This window comes from Euleptes europaea, chromosome 3 (assembly GCF_029931775.1).
Source record: "Euleptes europaea isolate rEulEur1 chromosome 3, rEulEur1.hap1, whole genome shotgun sequence".
NCBI classification, from domain to species: Eukaryota; Metazoa; Chordata; class Lepidosauria; order Squamata; family Sphaerodactylidae; genus Euleptes; species Euleptes europaea.
In genome coordinates this window covers 104,944,782-104,963,457 of record NC_079314.1, presented here as the reverse complement: position 1 = coordinate 104,963,457, position 18,676 = coordinate 104,944,782, and the positions used below count along the sequence as shown (strand labels likewise).

At 47.0% G+C, this 18,676-nt stretch overlaps 1 protein-coding gene across 1 annotated transcript in view; it reads left to right on the top strand.

Moving 5' to 3' along the window:
• Window positions 1–18,676, top strand: part of LOC130474311 (sodium- and chloride-dependent GABA transporter 2-like) — a 70,178-nt gene that overhangs the window by 35,572 nt on the left and 15,930 nt on the right. Inside the window, exons 6-9 of the mRNA XM_056845865.1 lie at window positions 3,887–4,021; window positions 14,799–14,902; window positions 15,354–15,478; window positions 17,863–17,975. Of these exons, the coding sequence (XP_056701843.1) occupies window positions 3,887–4,021; window positions 14,799–14,902; window positions 15,354–15,478; window positions 17,863–17,975 (477 nt within the window). The remainder of the gene's footprint in view (window positions 1–3,886; window positions 4,022–14,798; window positions 14,903–15,353; window positions 15,479–17,862; window positions 17,976–18,676) is intronic.

The window sequence follows — 18,676 nt, the reverse complement described above, 5'->3', positions numbered from 1 at the left end:
TGTTGTTGTGGAGTATTATAGTAATTAGTTTCTGTAATCCAGTAACTACCACACTAATCCACTAGTCAGAGTCATACATGCCAGACACAGGATCCTTGCAAGGAGTATGACTAATATATGCCAGAGTTTAGAATTTCGAAGACCTCAAGTGACAGAGAGTCCAGTGGCATCTTAAAGACTAGTGTTGACTGTTGCATGAGGCATCACAGTAGGGTTGCCGGGTCCCTCTTCACCTTGGCAGGAGGCTTTTTGGGCGGAGCCTGAGGAGGGTGGGGTTTGGGGAGGGGAGGGACTTCAATGCCATAGAGCCCAATTGCCAAAGCGGCCATTTTCTCCAGGGGAACTGATCTCTATCAGCTGGAGATCAGTTGTAATAGCAGGGGATCTTCTGCTATTACCTGGAGGTTGGCAACCCTACATCACAGGCTTATTGTCATAAAGTTTTGGCAGTGTTGGGAGATAAGCCTGGCTGGAGCACTGGGGCAGATAGAGGCAGCCTCTAGTAATCTAATTATCTGATTAGGATCTGGATTCAAATCCAGATTCTGCCATGAATCTCACTGGGTGATTTGGGGCTACTGACTCTCATCCTAACATCCCAGGGATGTTGTGCGGAGATAAGAGGGGTGGGGAAGATTCACGTATGCAATCCTGAACTCTGCAGAGGAATAGGGGAATAAAAATCAAGTGAATGAATTGTGGGCCAGGGTCTGAGCTGAGAGGCAGATTGCAATCCCGTACAGCCTCAATTTGCCTTGAGGGCCACCTAGAGGAGGGAAGTGTTTAACCCTTTAACCCCTACTTCCTTGCTCTGTTGAAACTGGGCTCCCTGGTCTGGTGGCATTTTAAAGGAGAAAATATGTGTCTATTAAACTCTTATTTTTCCCCTTTAAAATGCTAATAAAATGGGGGGCCTGGTTTTAAATTGGGAAAATTGGAGCTTGAAGGCTTTAAGCCTCCTTTCCCTTCCCTGTACTGCCCCAAGGCAAACCTGGGCTGTATGAGCCCAAAATTTATATTTTATGAATGGAACTAGATATGTGTGACCTTCATCGTATATATTTGACCCTACTTTGGGCGACCTGGGTCCAGATCCCTGCTTGGCCAAGGCAATCATGGGTGACTTAAGGACCTCTCTTTTTCTTTTTCAGCCTAATGTCTTGAGGATTGTTAGGATAAAGCTGGAGGATGGGGGGGAGCTATGCATTTCCTGTTGAGCTTGTTGGAGAAAGGTTGGGGTAAAAATGTGAGGGATGGATAAGCTTTCAGACTATGGCAAGAGCTGGCAGTAAAGATTATCTTCTATTGTTTTGCCTTAGTTACATTTGAGGAGACTCAATCACTCCCCCCCCCCCCCCCCGCTCATTGTGATGGCAGGTTTTATGTCTAAGGAATCCTGCTGTGGCTGGCATTTGGACTTAGCTGGCCCACAGATTCTCTTCCAGCTCTATGATTTCATTACAAAAATACACCAGAGGGGAAAAAATTTCTGTCTGGATCTTCTCCAAAACTGAATTGGGCTTTTGCAGAAGGCGAGAAACAAATCTAAGCTTTTGTTTAGGAGTCATAATTGACATGTAGCATTTTCACCTGAACTGGATTTTTAATGATTTTTTTGGCGACCACTAAATAATACACTGTTTTGTGCCTTGCTGGTTCATTATGTTTAGAGGAATAAATATAATATGTTCTCAGAACTCAGTGATAAGGCAGATATTTGGCATGTAGAAAGTCTAAGAAGAAGCTTCATTCTTCAATGAAAAGGACCCAGGTTGTAGGGTGGATGAGACCCAGGAGAGCTGCTGGAAGTCAGAATAGTCAGTACTGGCTTTGATGGACCACTGGATTGACAATAAAAAGTTTTATAAGTGTAGGCTGTATAATTTGGTGCAGGAATCCTGCTGTTGAATGTTCCCCACTTCTGTGATTGGAGAAGAGTTTGAGGGAAAGTACTTCTGAGGATGGGTTCCCCCTTTTAAAGGAGAGCACTTGAGACTTATGGCATTTTTGTAATACTTGCTTTATTCCCAAATATAAAAGTAGAGCACAGGTGGTGGCAAAGAGGCACTCCTGCAGGGCAGCAGATTCAGTGCCCCATATCGGATCCCCAAAAAGAGAGATCTTGTACTCAAAGATGCTTTAGCCAACTTGCAGTTCCTGATTCTTTCTTTCTGCAGTTTATACACCGGTGTACACTGCCACACCCTATTCTCCACCGAGGTGTAGTGGTTAATAATGGTGAACTCTAATCTGGAGAACCGGGTTTGATTCCCCTCTCCTCCACATAGGGTTTCCAGGTCCCTCTTTACCACCAGTGGGAGGCTTTTGGAGCGGATCCCAAGGAGGGCGGGGTTTGGGGAGGGGAAAGACCTCAGTGCCACAGAGTCCATTGGCCAAAGCGGCCATTTTCTCCAGGCAAACTGGTCGCTATTGGCTGGAGATCAGTTGTAATAGAAGGAGATCTCCAGTTAGTGCCTGGAAGTTGGCAACCCTACCTCCACATGAGTGGAGGACTCTAATCTGGTGAACTGGGTTGGTTTCCCCATGCCTGCACATGAAGCCAGCTGGGTGATCTTGGGCTAGTCACAGTTCTCTCTGAACTCTCTCAGCCCCACCTATCTCACAAGGTGTCTGTTGTGGGGAGAGGAAGGGAAGGAGATTGTAAGCCAGTTTTATTCTCATTTTAAAAAGGTAGAGAAAATCGGCATATAAAAACCAACTCTTCTTCTTCTCCTACTGCTACTATTTGGGAAAAGCCACATGTTCCTGGGTTTCCAACAGCACCTGCCTGGGACTCTTCTAGGGATCAACGGTCTCACACTTTAGCGGGGGAGCTCCTGCCCCTGCTGGCCTTTCCCACTGCTGCAGCAGAAGAAAAATGGGGGCGAGGGGGAGGAATGAGGGCCAATTGGTGTCATGGGTAATGTGATAACATAATTTCCAGCACAACCAGAAGTGACATCATTGCATTGCTGGTGACATCATGACTTTGCAAGGGCCCAGCATGACTGGTGAGTCTCTTGCCAGTTGCCTGCTGAGAAGAAGAAGACTTGGTTTTTATATGCCGACTTTCTCTACCACTTAAGGGAGTCTCAAACCGGCTTACAATCACCTTCCCTTCCCCTCCCCACAACAGACACCCTGTGAGGTAGGTGGGGCTGAGAGAATGTGACTTGCCCAAGGTCACCCAGCTGGCTTTGTGTGTCAGAGTGGGGAAACAAATCCAGTTCACCAGATTAGCCTCCGCCGCTCATGTGGAGGAGCTGGGAGACAAACCCGGTTCTCCAGATCTGAGTCCACCGCTCCAAACCTCCGCTCTTAACCACCACACCACGCTGAGGCCAGCAACTCCCAGGACCCAGAGGGAGGCGGACTTATATAACTAGCATCGGGCTATGCCAAAATGTCACTTCCAGCTGCGTAACTGGAAGTGATGTCACCACGTCCCAGGATGCTCTAGGATTCAACCAGAATTCTATGGTAAAAGCTATAGTTTCAGTTGAACCCTAGAATGTCCTGTGACTCCGTGGCATCGCTTCTGGTGATGCAGCCAGAGATGACACTATGGTATTGTGGGATGCCATCTCGGCCCGTCTATTTTCCCAACACTACCCGATTTAGTGGTGGTGGAAGACAGAAGCCAAAGGTGGGTGGGTGCATGCCAAAGTGGGCAACCTGGTGTCCCTAGTGGGGGGTCCTCTGCCAAATTTGGTATGGCTTGCATGATCATTGAGAGCCATACCCCCAACTCATGTATGACTGTTACATCTGACACAGGGTAGGAACTCCAGACCCAGCCTCTGTACTGTGTGAATCACAGGCTTGCTTAAAGCCCTGCTTGCCTTTGCAGCTCTTGTGCTTACCTTATTTTGCTCTTTTTTGTTAGGTAGTGTACTTTACTGCCACCTTTCCATACCTCATGCTGGTTGTTCTACTGATCAGAGGAGTCTCCCTGCCTGGAGCATCTCAAGGGATCCTCTTCTATCTTTATCCAGACCTCACTCGACTTGGTGACCCCCAGGTACGTTCACAGGTATCGGGAGGGGCTTGGGCCTGCTTGAGTGTATGTGGACCCTTTTCTCGTCTCTCTCTTTTCCCCACTTTTCTGTTCCTTTTTTGTTCTTGCTCGCCTTTTCTGTCTCTTTTCAGCACTATGTCTCCTCTTCTCCTTTCACTTCCTCCCTTGGTCCCAACAGCTTTCTGCCTTATCCCTTTCATTCAGTTCCTGCACCTAAATATTTGTGCATGCTGGCCATATTCTAGGCCGATCAGTAATCACTGGAAAAGGGTAGGGAAGAAGTTGAGGTGTTAATTAGATTAGATCTGGAGAACCAGGTATGATTGGCGGACTCTAATCTGGTGAACTGGGTTGCTTTCCCCACTCCTTCACATGAAGCCTGCTGGGTGACCTTGGGCCAGTCACAGTTCTGTCGGAACTCTCTCAGCCTCACCTACCCCACAAGGTGTCTGTTGTGGGAAAGGAAGGGAAAGGCGGTTGTAAACTGCTTTGAGACTCCTTAAAGGTAGAGAAAAGCAGGGTATAAAAACCAACTATTCTCCTTCTTCTTCTCCTTCTCCTCCTCCTCCTTCATCATTTTACATGTGCTCCATTTACCACCAGCAGGCATTGGGGCAGTCTGGGAGGCTGAACTGGCCCTGGAAAAGGGCCCTTCCCCTTTACTTGATGGAGAGCCAATGAGGCTGGCTGCTCAAGGACAAACCAGTAGCACCGGCCCTTCAGAGAATAAAACTGCTGATATCATACTGCCTTTGTACAAATCTATGGTGAGACCACACTTGGAATACTGTGTGCAGTTCTGGTCACCACACCTAAAAAAGGATATTACAGAGCTTGAGAAGGTGCAGAAAAGAGCAACCCAAATGATTAGGGGACTAGAGCAACTGTCCTATGGGGAGCGGTTAGGACGCTTAGGGCTGTTTAGCTTGGAAAGAAGGCGGCTGAGGGGTGATATGATAGAGGTCTATAAAATTATGCATGGTTTGGAGAGAGTGGACAGGGAGAGGTTTTTCTCCCTTTCCCATAATACTAGAACGCGGGGTCATCTGTTGAAGCTGGAGGGTGACAGATTCAAAACAGATAAAAGGAAGTATTTCTTCACACAACACATAGTTAAATTGTGGAACTCCCTGCCCCAGGATGTGGGCTGCCAACTTAGAAGGAAAGAGGTATTAATGGCTGTTAGTTAGAATGGATACTGGTCATGCTGCATACCTATTCTCTCTAGTATCAGAGGAGCATGCCTATAATTTTGGGTGCGGTGGAACACAGGCAGGATGGTGCTGCTGCAGTCGCCTTGTTTGGGGGCCTCCTAGAGGCACCTGGTTGGCCACTGTGTGAACAGACTGCTGGACTTGATGGACCTTGGTCTGATCCAGCAGGGCCTTTCTTATGTTCTTATGTTCAGGGACTTCAATGCCAAAGTGGCCATTTTCTCCAGGTGAACTGATCTCTATTGGCTGGAGATCAGCTGTAATAGCAGGAGATCTCCAGCTAGTACCTGGAGGTTGGCAACCCTACCTTCAGTGAATCTGCTATGCCTGCCTGCCTCCCTCCTTTGTCCTCTCCTTGCCCAACCAGCCCCATCATTGGTCACACTTGGCCATCTAGAGGCCCAGCTGCCTGGGTATGTAGAGTTACCAACTCTGGGTTGGGAAACCCCTGGGGATATGGGATGGCGCCTGGGGAGGGTGGTGTTTTAGGAGCAGAGAGACCTCAGCTGGGTATAATGCTATAAAGACCACCCTCCAAATCAGCCATTTTCCTCCAGGGGAATGCTGATCGCTGTAGTCTGGAGATCAGATGTAATTCCAGGAAATCTCCAGGTCACACCTGGAGGTTGGCAACCTTATGAATTTGTGCCAAGGGTTAGTTGGGCAAGGGTTAGTTTGAGGAAGAGGGGGTTTCAGCAGCACTTTGCTGTGGTGGCCCTGCGGCTCGCTCGTTCCTGCCCAGCTGGCCTCATTGCCTCCTTGGACCTGGGTGGAGGTCTTCAGGAGAAATGGTCTCTCAGGCCCCTGGCCTTCTGGGAATTTTTTCCTGGTGGCCCTAATGTCCATTCTGCCTCAGCAGCCAGGCACAGAAGTTGCTGAAGAAACTGTTGGGAATATGGGTTATCTGGCAGCCCTGAGAACCAGCCCTGAAGCCTGTTAACCGTAGATGAAGGTTGGTGATTGTAAGATGAATGGATAATGTATGTTATCAGCTGGAGAAGAGCTTTCTGCATTTGTCGTTGTGCTCCAGAAGTAGGATTGCCAACCAGGTAGTAGCTGGAGATCTCCTGCTATTACAACTGATCTCCAACCGACAGAGATCAGTTCACCTGGAGAAAAGGGCCGCTTTGGCCATTGGGCTCTATGGCACTGAAGTCCCTCTCCTCCCCAAACCCCACTCTCCCCAGGCTGTGACCCCAAAACCTCCCGCTGGTAGCAAAGAGGGACCTGGCAACCCTATATAGAAGTGATCCCTGGTGTGAGAATTGGGGTGTTTCGAGTACATAAGAGTGGCCCCTCATTTCCCCTCTGAAATGCTGGAGGTATCTTTTCTGAATATTTGAATTTTATAATTAAATTGTATTAATTAAGGTATATAGATATCCTTCTGATTCTGTATAATTTTTTTGTATTATTTTTTTGTTTATTTTTTATTTTGTTTTTGTTATAAAATTCAATAAAAATTATATATAAAAAATGAAATGCTGGAGGGAGGGTCTCTGCAGCCCACACTCCGAAGAGGCCCAGCAGACCACTGTGTTCCGCAGCAGCTAAAGTGCCGGAGCAGCCTTGAACGCTGCGCTATGGAGACAGCATTAGTTGCGCTTCCATGTACATCCCCTTCAATCCCCCCCACCCTCAGTTCTCTTTCTCTGCTTCCTCCCCATCATTCCTTTCCTTGGGAATGTAATTATGATGTATGTAGATGTTTGTGGCATTCGGAAAACATAATAGAGAGCATTCAGCTCTGTTGACTTCTGCGCTTTGCTTTCCGCCCACGGTCTGTTGCTGTAATCCCCCAGCCTGTCTTTCTTCTCGCTCGCCTTCTGTTCGGCTGCTTCTGACTCCTGGGGCTGACGGCTCCATGCAACGGCCTGGCAGGTTTTTACTGTGTGACAGCTCCATCTCAGACTCTTGTTTTCTGTGCAAAGCTCAGCTCTGTAACATGTGAATGAGGCCAACAGGGCTTCAGAACACCTGCAAAGTGTCTCCTCTCCGACAGAGACACCACAGCTCTCCTAAGACCATCCGAGCTTTGGGATGGACTTCTAGGGTAGAGGGTTTAGTTTTCAACCCAGATTGAGGGCTGACCAAGCGCTTAAGCATAATTTCTGGGGCTATGTGCTAAAATAGCTCTCAAATCTCACCCCATAAAATAGCTCTCAAATAGCCCAACAAATCTCATCCCATAAATCAGGGGTCCCCAAACAGGGTGTAAGCACCCGCTTACACCCGTCTCTGGTGCCCGACAAGTGTTTTTAGGAAGTGGATGGGGTCAGGTACGGCTTTTGCCCAGCAAGGCTTCTGATTGACTATTGGAGATCTGATTGACTGTGCAGATTTTTTAAAACGTTGCTTTGGCAGCTGCCACCACCACAGCACAAGGATCTCCACTGTGTTACTGAAGTTAAGTGGTGGCAGCCATTTTGTGGCTGGCTCCGCCTCCTGTGGCAGCCATTTTATTCCTATGCCTACTGTGCCGTGTCAGAATTCCAAATGTGCCCGCAGGCTCAAAAATACTGTTACGGTTGGAGGGAAGTTTTAAGGGTAAAGTTGACCCAGCTTGGTTCCATTTGGAGGAGAGAGTACCTGAGATTTACAGCATAGTTTTTTTATTGATTTATACCCCACTTTTCTGTCCAAGGACCACCCAAGGCAGCTAACAAATATAAAACCATCCTATTATAATGCAAATATCCAATAACAAACAATTGTGTTTATCTGTGAATGTTAAGGGCTGCTTCCAGATTTTGGGATGGGGGAGGAAAATGCACCCCTGCCAGGGCAGCAGCAAGAAGCCTTTCCTTTATTCCATTCTTTATGCTTGAGGACCAACTGGTCATAAGCAGGACAAATTCAGTACATTCCATAATACATAAATAACCATAATACAAAAATATAACCTCTAAACTGTACAGTTAAAAAGAGGTATCATTAAAAACCATAGATAAAAATTTTGCCACAGCGAGAGTTACATTTGGGTCAGTATCAGCCAATAACTTTGCAACTATCTCTTGCTTTAGGGCAGGTCCCCACCTCTGAATGTATATTCTGATCCATTTGTCTCTGGCGAGATCATGCTTTTTTACAATCTACAAAAAAATGCAAAACAGTGTCCAAACTCCCTGATGCAGCAACAAGCAGTGTGGTCGCAGGGTGCCACTTGCTTGGTTCTGGTTCTGCCACTTGCTCGGCTGCCACCCCACGCCTTTCTGCCATGCTTGCAATGCCCCTCCAACAGTCGGATCTTCCTCCTTTAAAGTTCTTTAAGGTCGTTTACGCACGGGAGTTTTATCTGAGATTTGTTGCTCGCTGGACCCACACTTTCCTGTTGGGAGTCTATGCACCAGCAGTCTCAGGAAGTATTTGAATCCCCGCCCCTTGAAATGCTGCTTCGTAACTGGCTGTAGTGAGAGAAAAGTTCCCTCCCCCCGCAAACCCAATTGCAGTATAAAAATGCATTTTAAGAACATAAAACAAAAAACGGAGCAATCTGTAAAGAAGGGGTGGGGAGAAATCCAAGACTCGGTTTTAAAAAGCATTTCTTCTGCTCAGATAGAGCTCTGAGGAAGCAGGAAGTATTTGAATCCCCGCCTCTGGACCTGCTGCTTTGTAACTGGCTGTGAGCGAAACTATGCTTGCGTGTCCCACACTTTGCCTTGTGCATGGAGATTTCACCCGGGCTGAGCTCAGGGGAGAGGGAAGAATCTGTTTAAAAGAGGAACGGGAAGTCCTGGGATTTGTGAGGGCTGGCAGTGAGGTCATCTCTAATGGAGGGAAAACTCGCATAACTCCAAGGTACAACCGAGACAGACAGGGGTGGTGGTGGTGGCAGGGTTGCCAGGTCCCTCTTCTCAACCGGGGGGGGGGGGAGATTTTGGGGGCGGAGCCTGAAGAGGGCAGGGTTTGGAGAGGGGAGGGACTTCAATGCCATAGAGTTCAGTTGCCAAAGCAGCCATTTTTCTCCAGGTGATCTGATCTCTATCGGCTGGAGATCAGTTGAATTAGCAGGAGATCTCCTGCTACTACCTGGCAGTTGGCAACCCTAGGTGGTGGTGAATGTGAGTGAAAGTACCCATGCATAAACGACCAATAAGACTCTTTTCCCCCCTTCCCCTGCTGTGCTGTAGTGTGGTTCAGCAATAATAAACAAAATAAAAGACATTTAAAGGGTTCAAGAGGGAGGGTAGGATGTGGCGCTTGGCTCCCCTCTCCTCCCTGTGGTAGTTACAAGAAAGTGTCCAGCGTGGTGTAGTGTTTAAGAGCAATGGTTTGGAGCGGTGGACTCTGATCTGGAGAACGGGGTTTGATTCCCCACTCCTCCACTGAAGCAGCAGAGGCTAATCTGGTGAAATAGATTTATTTCCCCACTCCTACACATGAAGCCAGCTGGGTGACCTTGGGCTAGTCACAGCTCTCTTAGAGCTCTCTCAGCCCCACCTACCTCACAGGGTGTCTGTTGTGGGGAAGGGAAGGGAAGGTGATTGTAAGCTGGTTTGAGTCTCCCTTAAGTGGTAGAGAAAGTCGCCATATAACAACCAACCCTTCTTCTTCAAATGCACATGCCACCCTGCAGTTTCCCCCTTTTCTTCCGAGAAAATGAGGTTTATATTTTTCTGAAAAGAAAAAGAGGAAAAAGGAAAACAAACAAACAAACAAACAAACCAAGAGCCTGGTGACTTGTGCCCAGATCGGGCGCAGGGTTGGCCTGCCTAATTCCCTTCGCCGCAGGGGCTTCCTGCTCTTTGTGAGGACGCAGCCTGCCATTCTTTGCAATGCCCAGGTGGCTACAGTGTGCAGCAGTAAAGACGCCTGGACAGCTGGCCCCGAAAGAGCTGCTGCCAGCCCCAGCCCCTGTGTCCACCTCTCTCCTTTTCTCTTGGTCACCAATTCATTCTTCTCTGCTTGGCTGACATTTCCTTGCCCAGCTGCCGTTTTTAATCTATTCAGGACCAGTTCCTCCATGTTAAATCCTGGTTCCAGCTGAGCTGCTGTACCAGCCTTTGGTGCCAAGGAGATTAAAGGGGTGCCTGCCTGGGGGGAAAAATAGGTCAGCGAAACCCTTTGTAATCCCTTTAACCCCTCTTGGGCTGGCCTAAAAGCTTTATCTTGGGATGAGTGTTTACATTTGCTGCTTGGCTAGAGAGGTAGGGTTGCCAACCTCCAGGTACCTAGAGATTGTGGGGGTGGATCCTCAAGAGGGCGGGGTTTGGGGTGGGGAGGGATTTCAATGGGGTATAATGCCATAGAGTTCACCTTCCAAACTGTCCATTTTTTCCCCGGTGAACTGATCTCTGTTGCCTGGAGTTCAGTTGTAATCCCAGGAGATCTCCAGCCACCACATGGAGGATTGGCAACCCTACTGGCCACATGATTTTATTTAAAAGATGTAGCTCCCAGGGCTACTGTGGCACTTTGGCTAGCAAGCATGGGGCTGGGCAATCAGTGGGGTTGAAAGGTCCCTCTTTGCCACCGGTGGGAGATTTTTTGGACGGAGCTTGAGGAGGTTGGAGTTTGGGGAGGGGAAGGACTTCAATGCCAATTGCCAAAGCAGCCAATCTCTCCAAGCAAACTGATCTCTATTGGCTGGAGATCAGTTGTAATAGCAGGAGATATCCAGCTAGTACCTGGAAGCTGGCAACCCTAGCAATCTGGCTGTTTCTTTGCTGCCACAACGTTCTGTGTGAGTGTACATGCGCATGAATGCAAATTCATTTCCAACTGTGCAAAGGCACAGTTGGGAGGACAGAAAATTAATTTATATGTGCTCAGCTCTTTACCCTCTCTGCTGTTCCCCTCTCACAGACTTGGGACATGCATGGAGTGTAGGCTGCACTGAGCAGGACAAAGTTGGGAAAATAGTTTTTGGCTCTTCCATTGGTGGAATTCCACAGAGGGAATGATTTCACCCCTTCCCATGCCTCAGTGTAGGCCACTGACCCATGTGGCAGGTCCTGCAGCTTCAAAAATCAACTTTCCCAGGGTTGGAAATGCCTGCTAGACAGAGGTGGAAAGCAGGGAAGATCTGTGATCTCTAGGTGAGTGGCTTGCTGGATAAAACCCATTGGTCGGTGGCATTTTTCAGTGCACAGTTAACACAGTTCTTAAACTGTCTCAGCCCTGGTCTTGCTACTAGGGTTGCCAGGTCCCTCTTCACCACTGGCGGGAGGTTTTTGGGGTGGAGCCTGAAGAGGGCGGGGTTTGGGAAGGGGAGAGACTTATATGACATAGAGTCCAATTGCCAAAGCGGCCATTTTCTCCAGGTGAACTGATCTCTATCGGCTGGAGATCAGTTGTAATAGCAGGAGATCTCCAGCTAGTACCTGGAGGCTGGCAACCCTACTTGCTACCCAAATTAGTCCTTGCACCAAGCCTTTCATGCCAGTGCATCCCATTGCACGTGTATAGTCAGAGGACAAAATGCTTAGGTCAAAATTGGAATCATCCAGTGCGGTGTCTACACAACTCCCGGATTCATGCAGCAAATCTTTTGAGACAAGAAAAGATTGGAAGGGAAACAAAGCACTCAACTGGCAAGTAACTTTATTACCCTAACAAGACACAGATTAGAAATGAAGAGAACAGAAAGAAAATAACAAAAGGAAAAGAGCAATGATATAACAAGACCAGTAAAATATACAAATTCCACCACTCCTAGTGAGGAGCTATGTTACCTTTTAGATTAAAAATACCCAATTAATATGACTTTGTAAAAAATTGTGTCCCTCGCACCTGGTTAGTCCAGAGCAGCAGTCCTACCAAGAGATGGGACCAAAACGTGTGGTGAGGAAAATGGGAGGAAGCCAGGGCTGCCAACCTCCAGGTGGTGGCTGGAGATTTCCCGCTATTACAGCTGATCTCCAGGTGCCAGAGATCAGCTCCCCTGGAGAAAATGGCCACTTTGGCAATTGGACTCTATGGCATTGAAACCCCTCCTCTTTCCAAACCCCACTCTCCTCAGGCTCTACCCCCAAAATCTCCAGATATTTCTCAACCCTGAGCTGGCAACCCTAGATGAAGCTTTAGAAAGAAGGGGAGGATTCCCTGACCAGGTGGCTGTGAGAAGAGACTGGCTGGCTGTAGGGTAGGTTGATCCTGAACTGGGGAAGGAGAAGCTAAGAGAAGGGTGCCCATGGCAAAAAGATAAAATAGGTAAAGTGTGGAAGAGAAGCCAAATGGGAGAGAATAAGTTATAATTTGCCTCTCCTTAAGAAGCAGGAGAGGAGCATGTCATGCCCTTCTTATAGACCTGGGCTTCAATGGTGAAGCCTAGCCATCAGTCAAACTGGGCGCAGAACTAGCTGTAGCAATCCCATTGGCTCAAGGGTGTTAAATTAGGATGCCCATTGGGTGGTTCAGGGCTGTACTCTGACTGGTGCAAGTGAGGGTAGTGCAGATGTCATGATTCAGGCTGTGAGACTGGCTAACAGGGCCTGACCTATGAGGGAAGGGCTACCTGAATATTTATGTGATGACCACTTGAGGCAGGTGGTGGTTTAGCTTCCTGGCTTGTTGGTACCCAGGAGATGGGCAGGTGGCCCTTTCCTGGCAGATTATTGCTCTGTCTGGAATTGCATTTGCAAGTGAGAAACAAAAGGGATTTTTGATTATTTTATCTTGCAAACCTGAGTCATTGTATATGAGCCAAAAGATGTGAGAAGCTCAAGGAACCTGTGTTGATGTCTTTCTGCTGACCTTGAGGTGTCAAATGGCCTTTCTTGCCAATGATCCTTTTTTACTACTTGGTACTTGTGATCACAAATTAATACATATATGTCACTAATGAGACAATTGTGCTTACAATAACAAAAATCTCAAAAGACAAAAAACATGTATACATATTAAATCTTGCAACAGTGACTCCCAATATGGCATTCGTGGGTACCACGCTGCCCACTTTTCTCTCCAAAGCAAAGAGCCAGTCCTAGATTTCCTCCTTATTGGGGAAGGAGGTGCTTCAGAAGTTCCCTGGAGGCACTGCATTCGGGTCTGCATGCAGCGCCCATTGCAAAGCAACTTAGGTCTTTTATGCATGGGTACTTTCATTCATGTTCGCCCCCGGCCTGACTCAGTTGTTCCTTGGAGTTATGCATGAGTTTTCCGTCCATGAGAGATGACTGTTGGAAATAAAAAGATTTATTCCTTTAAACAGATTTAGATCTGAATAACAGAAACCCAACCTCAGGATTGAAAGCAAGAGATTTTTTAATTATTTTTGCAGCAAAAATAATGAGAGGAAAGATTTTAGCCAAAGGCCACAAAAGTGAAACTCTTCCTCTAACAAGCTCCTCCTATTTCTCATATTTATACTTTTCCAGAGTTCTTTGTTCTAAGAGGATTTGAATATCTCCTCCTCTCAAATCCACCCTAACTCTGATCTCATCTCCGTGGTCACATGCATATGATTTCACTTGTTATTCGGTGATACCCTGTTCCAGATACGAAAAATCACCTGCTTTGTTCAGTTTAAGTTAGACAGTACTATTTTCTACTGACTTATATAAATAACCACAGCTTACAAATATAATAGAATAACATTTTTCTAATATGCTAGAATTAAATTAATTAAAATCTTACACATCCCACATGACCTCACTCCCAGCCCCCGCAAATCCCGGGTTTTCCCATTCCTGTAATAACCCGATTCTTCGATCTCCCCTGAGATCAGCCTGGGTGAAATCACCATGCATAAGCCAAAGCGCGGGATGGGGGAGCTGGGTGTGTGTGACGTTTTTCTCTCAGTAAGCACTACAGCCAATTACAAAGCACTCTCTCAGGGGGCGGGGGCTCTAATGCTTCCTGCTTTTTGTCTCCCGCATCGAGTTCTATTTTCTGACATTGTCACATAAAATGGGTTTTAAAACGACGCTTGGGTTTCTCCCCCCCCCCCATTCCTTTTAAAGAGCTCCATTGGTTTTTAAAACAGCACTTGGGTGTCCGCCGGGGGGGGGGAGGGGAACTGGACGTTTTTCTCAGAGTAGGCACGATAGCCAATTACAAAGCAGCGTTTCAAGGGGAGGCAACTCAAATGCTTCCTGATTTCAGCTTGATGACTTTGCTGGTGTGTAGCAATTTTTGGATTCATAACAAAAAAGTGCGGGTCAAGCAAGCATCAAACCCCAGGTAAAACTCCCATGCATAAACAACCAAGCTCTGCCATAGGAGAACACTGGGACAGGAATTCCCCAGTGTTGTGAGATTACTCTCTTGCAGCAGCCATTTTGTAGTGATGGCGTCCACTACCCTTTTTCAAAATTTCAAGAGTGCCCAAGGTCACCCAGCAGGCTGAATGTGGAGGAGTGGGGAAACCAACCCAGTTCACCAGATTAGAGTCTGCTGCTCATGAGGTAGGTAAGGCTGAGAGAGCTTGATGAGAACTGTGACTAGCCCAAGGTAACTCAGTTGGCTTCATATGTAGGAGTGGGGAAACCAACCCGGTTCATCAGAGTAGAGTCTGCTGCTCATGTGGCAGAGTGGGGAATCAAACCCGGTTCTCTAGAGCCCACCGCTCTTAACCACTACACCATGCTGGCTCTCTTTCTATATATATTTTCTTTCTCTTGCAGGTGTGGATGGATGCAGGTACTCAGATCTTTTTCTCCTACGCCATTTGCTTGGGGTGCCTGACAGCGTTGGGCAGCTACAACCAGTACCACAACAACTGTTACAGGTAAGAAGAGAACAAGGCCATGAATGTGGTGGAGGGTGACATGAAGTGATCAGAAATTGCAGTGCTGTTTGCATGTGGCTCAATGTATTTATGTTGCCCAAACCCATCCAGCTTCTATTTTGCTGAACTGATAATGGGAGACCCTTGAGTATTTATTCTGCTAGTGAGAATCCACTTGAGATTTGAAGGGCGAGGTAGTTATCAAATGACACTGCGCTGTGATGCAAATGGCCTGTACGGTATTCATCCATAGACACAGTCCAGGTTCTAATACTATCAAAATACGTGCTGCAGTATTTGTGTAGGGATCATTAAATGTACGTGTGCATTTCCATAGGATGCTTCCGTTTTATTGGCTGATCTACTGACGCTTGCTGCCCCTTCGTGCAAATGCTATCTTCTGAATGGCTTTCTAGGCTTTTGTGTTGATATTATTTTCTTCCCCCCTTAGGGATTGCATCGCTCTGTGTTTTTTGAACAGTGGCACAAGTTTTGTGGCTGGTTTTGCGATCTTTTCCATCTTGGGTTTTATGGCACAAGAACAGGGAGTGCCAATTTCTGAGGTAGCTGAGTCGGGTGAGTGGGTCATTACGCATGTGGGGTTATCCTATAGCTCACTGAAATAAAAGGAAATAAGCTTCTGTGTTGTTGATCACAGTGCTGATTGTATTACCTCTTTTTGGGTGGTGCTTTGAATGGTCGCTTCTGTTCATCAGTAGGCAATACCTGGTTGTGTCAGAGAGGTGATTCTTCAGTCAGCCAATAAGTGACCTTCTCGGATAAGGCTTCCCCCCGCCCCAGCCATCGTTGTGTAGTGGTTAGGAGCAGTGGACTCTAATCTGAAGAACTGAGTTTGATTCCCCACTCCTCCACACGAGTGGCAGATGCTAATCTGGTGAAGTGGGTTGGTTTCCCCATTCTTCCACATGAAGCCAGCTGGGTGACCTTGGGCTAGTCACAGTTCTCTCTGAGCTCTCTCAGCCTCATCTACCTCACAAGGTGTCTGTTGTGGGGAGGGGGAGGGGAAGGAGATTGTAAGCCGGTTTGACTCTCCTTAAAAATGGTAGAGAAAATTGGCATATAAAAACCAACTCTTCTTCTTCTTCTCTTCTCTTTTCTTTCTTCCATTGACTTCAGTCTCACAACTTTATTTGCTAACCACAGTGGCATCCACTATCTTGGTCAGCAGCCATATTTCCTATATCGCTGCACATGAGCCTATACGCAGTGTCATAAAGGAAACATGGCAGCCAGGCTCAGGGTAGCATCAAGGCTTGTGGTAGCAGGAAAGAGGTTGAGTACTCCTGCACAAGAGGAAAAGAGGACTGCCATAGCCTACGTTTTGTAAATACAGAGCCAAAGGGAGTGGCAGGGCTACCAACCAACCTTCATCTGAGCACAGAATCCACTGAACGAGATAATCTTGGCAGAGTTAGTTGTCTCTTGAAGTTGGTAAACAGAAGAGCTATTTGTATGACTGGCTGCATGCAACCAGGAGCAAGTTGATGGGATCTAAATTCAAACCAACTGTGCGGCAAAAGTAACATTCCTCCCCACTTGCTAAGTTCATCTGTCAGAATGCTACGATCTTTGGCCATTTTGCAGCTGGCTTTGTGAGCGTGTCCTGCCTGGTGAAATGAGCAAATGGCAGAACCATCCCATGATCTCTTTCCCAATGCAAGGCTGAATAAGAATTGCTTGATCTCTGTTATTTTCTATGTTTGTGGCTTGTGTGTTTTGTCTAGATGAAGGCCAGTCCACACGTTTTATATATATATATATATTTAGACATATGATCAAAGAACATGGATATGACACAGGCATATTTTGCAGGGAGCCAGGAATAGCTGTAATAAACTCAGGTTTATTACCACGTGGTGTGTGTAATCCTTTCACACATGCTGCAAAATGCACTTTCAATGCACTTTAGAGATCATTTGCAAGTGGATTTTACCATTTCACGCAGTAATACCCAGTTGAAAAGTGAATTGAAAGGGGACAGAAAGTGCATTATTCAGTGTGTGTGAAAGCACTAAAGCGTCCTAATATACCTTAAATCAGTATGCCATGCCTCCCTTTTGGCAATGAAATCCCACATGGTACAACAGGCCTACTTAATAGGGTTGCCAACCTCCAGGTACTAACTGGAGATCTCTTGCTATTGCAATCTCCAGTCGATAGAGATCAGTTCACCTAGAAAATGGCCGCTTTGGCAATTGGACTCTATGGCATTGAAGTCCCCCCCCTCCCCAAACCCCAACCTCTTCAGGCACCACCCCAAAATTCTCCAGGTATTTCCCAACCCGGAGCTGGCAACCCTACAACTGGGGATCCCCCAGAATCTCAGCTCATCTCCAGAATACAGAGATCAGTTCCCCTGGAGAAAATGGCTGCTTTGGAGGGGGGACTCTATGGCATTGTACCCCACTGAGGTCCCTGTCCTCTCCATGCTCCATCCCCAGATCACCCCCCGTCCCCCGCCTGGGGGGACCAGGCAACCCTAGAACATATGGTTTTTCCCTCCCACCTTTTAGACAGAGATGTAGACAAACTAGTTTTCTGTCTAGTTTTCTTCTGTATGGTGAAGAAATCATTTTAGGATTGCAAATCTGGGTTGGGGAATTCCTGGAGATTTAGGGGTAGAGCCTGAGGAGGGCAGAGACCTCCTCTAGTGTAATGCCATAGAGTCCACCCCTCCAAAGTAGCCCTTTTCTCCAGGGAAACTGAATTCTGTAGTCTGAAGGTCAGTTGTAATTCCTGGAGATGCCCAGTTCCCGCCTGGAAATTAGCATCCCTCGTTCATTTACAGTCTGTAATGGCATAGCCCAGATGCAAAGTTACCATCTCAGTGAGAACTGGGCCTGTCTTCATGGTGTTGTCCTCACCACCAACCCTTCTGTGGGTGCATCTTCATGAGCCCTTTGATTCAGGCGCTGACCTTACTAATTTTCTCTTGGCAGGACCTGGCCTGGCTTTCATAGCATATCCCCGAGCGGTTGTCATGCTGCCCTTTTCTCCGCTGTGGGCCTGTTTCTTTTTTGTCATGGTTGTCCTTCTGGGATTGGACAGTCAGGTAAGGATGGCCTTGGTGGACTCCGTTTCCCCAAGTTCTTTAACCTTTCCTTGGAGACAGAGAGCATCTCAGTAAATGTATAGCAACTTTGTGTTTGGAGACTATTCAAAAGGCAGGGGTGAAGACAGGGTTCTGGATTAGCCGAAATAGCCTTTTCTGCTTTGTTAGCACAGAGATTTGCCTCTGTTTTCCCAGCTTATCATCTTTTCGTTGTAGGCGGTGGTGCTGTTTGGTATTTAAAGCGAGGGTAAACTTGTCATTGTTAGCTTTCGGCGTTGGCTTTCAAAGAATTCATTATCATTGATAGTTAGACGCTTGGTGATAAAAATGGAGGATCCTAAATTTACTTATTCAGACAGAAAGTGACACCAGGCTGGCTCTCTTCCGTGGCAATGAGCATTTGTGGAATGATGGTCAATGAAGGGCCTAGTGGGGGGGGGATGTGCAATATGCTGGAAATTGCTGAGAGTTTTTAAAAGACTTGCAGTGTGATGAAAGCCTTGCTCCCCAAGATATATGTGTTCTTCCAAATGTTGCAAATTTACTCGTCTGATTTCAATATCCCTATTTTGATTTTGCTCCTTCCTTGTGACATTAGTGACAAGGACAACAGATAGAATTATCTGTTGCCCCAGAAGGTCGGACCAGAACCAATGGGTTGAAATTAGATCAAAAGAGTTTCCATCTAGACATTAGGAAGA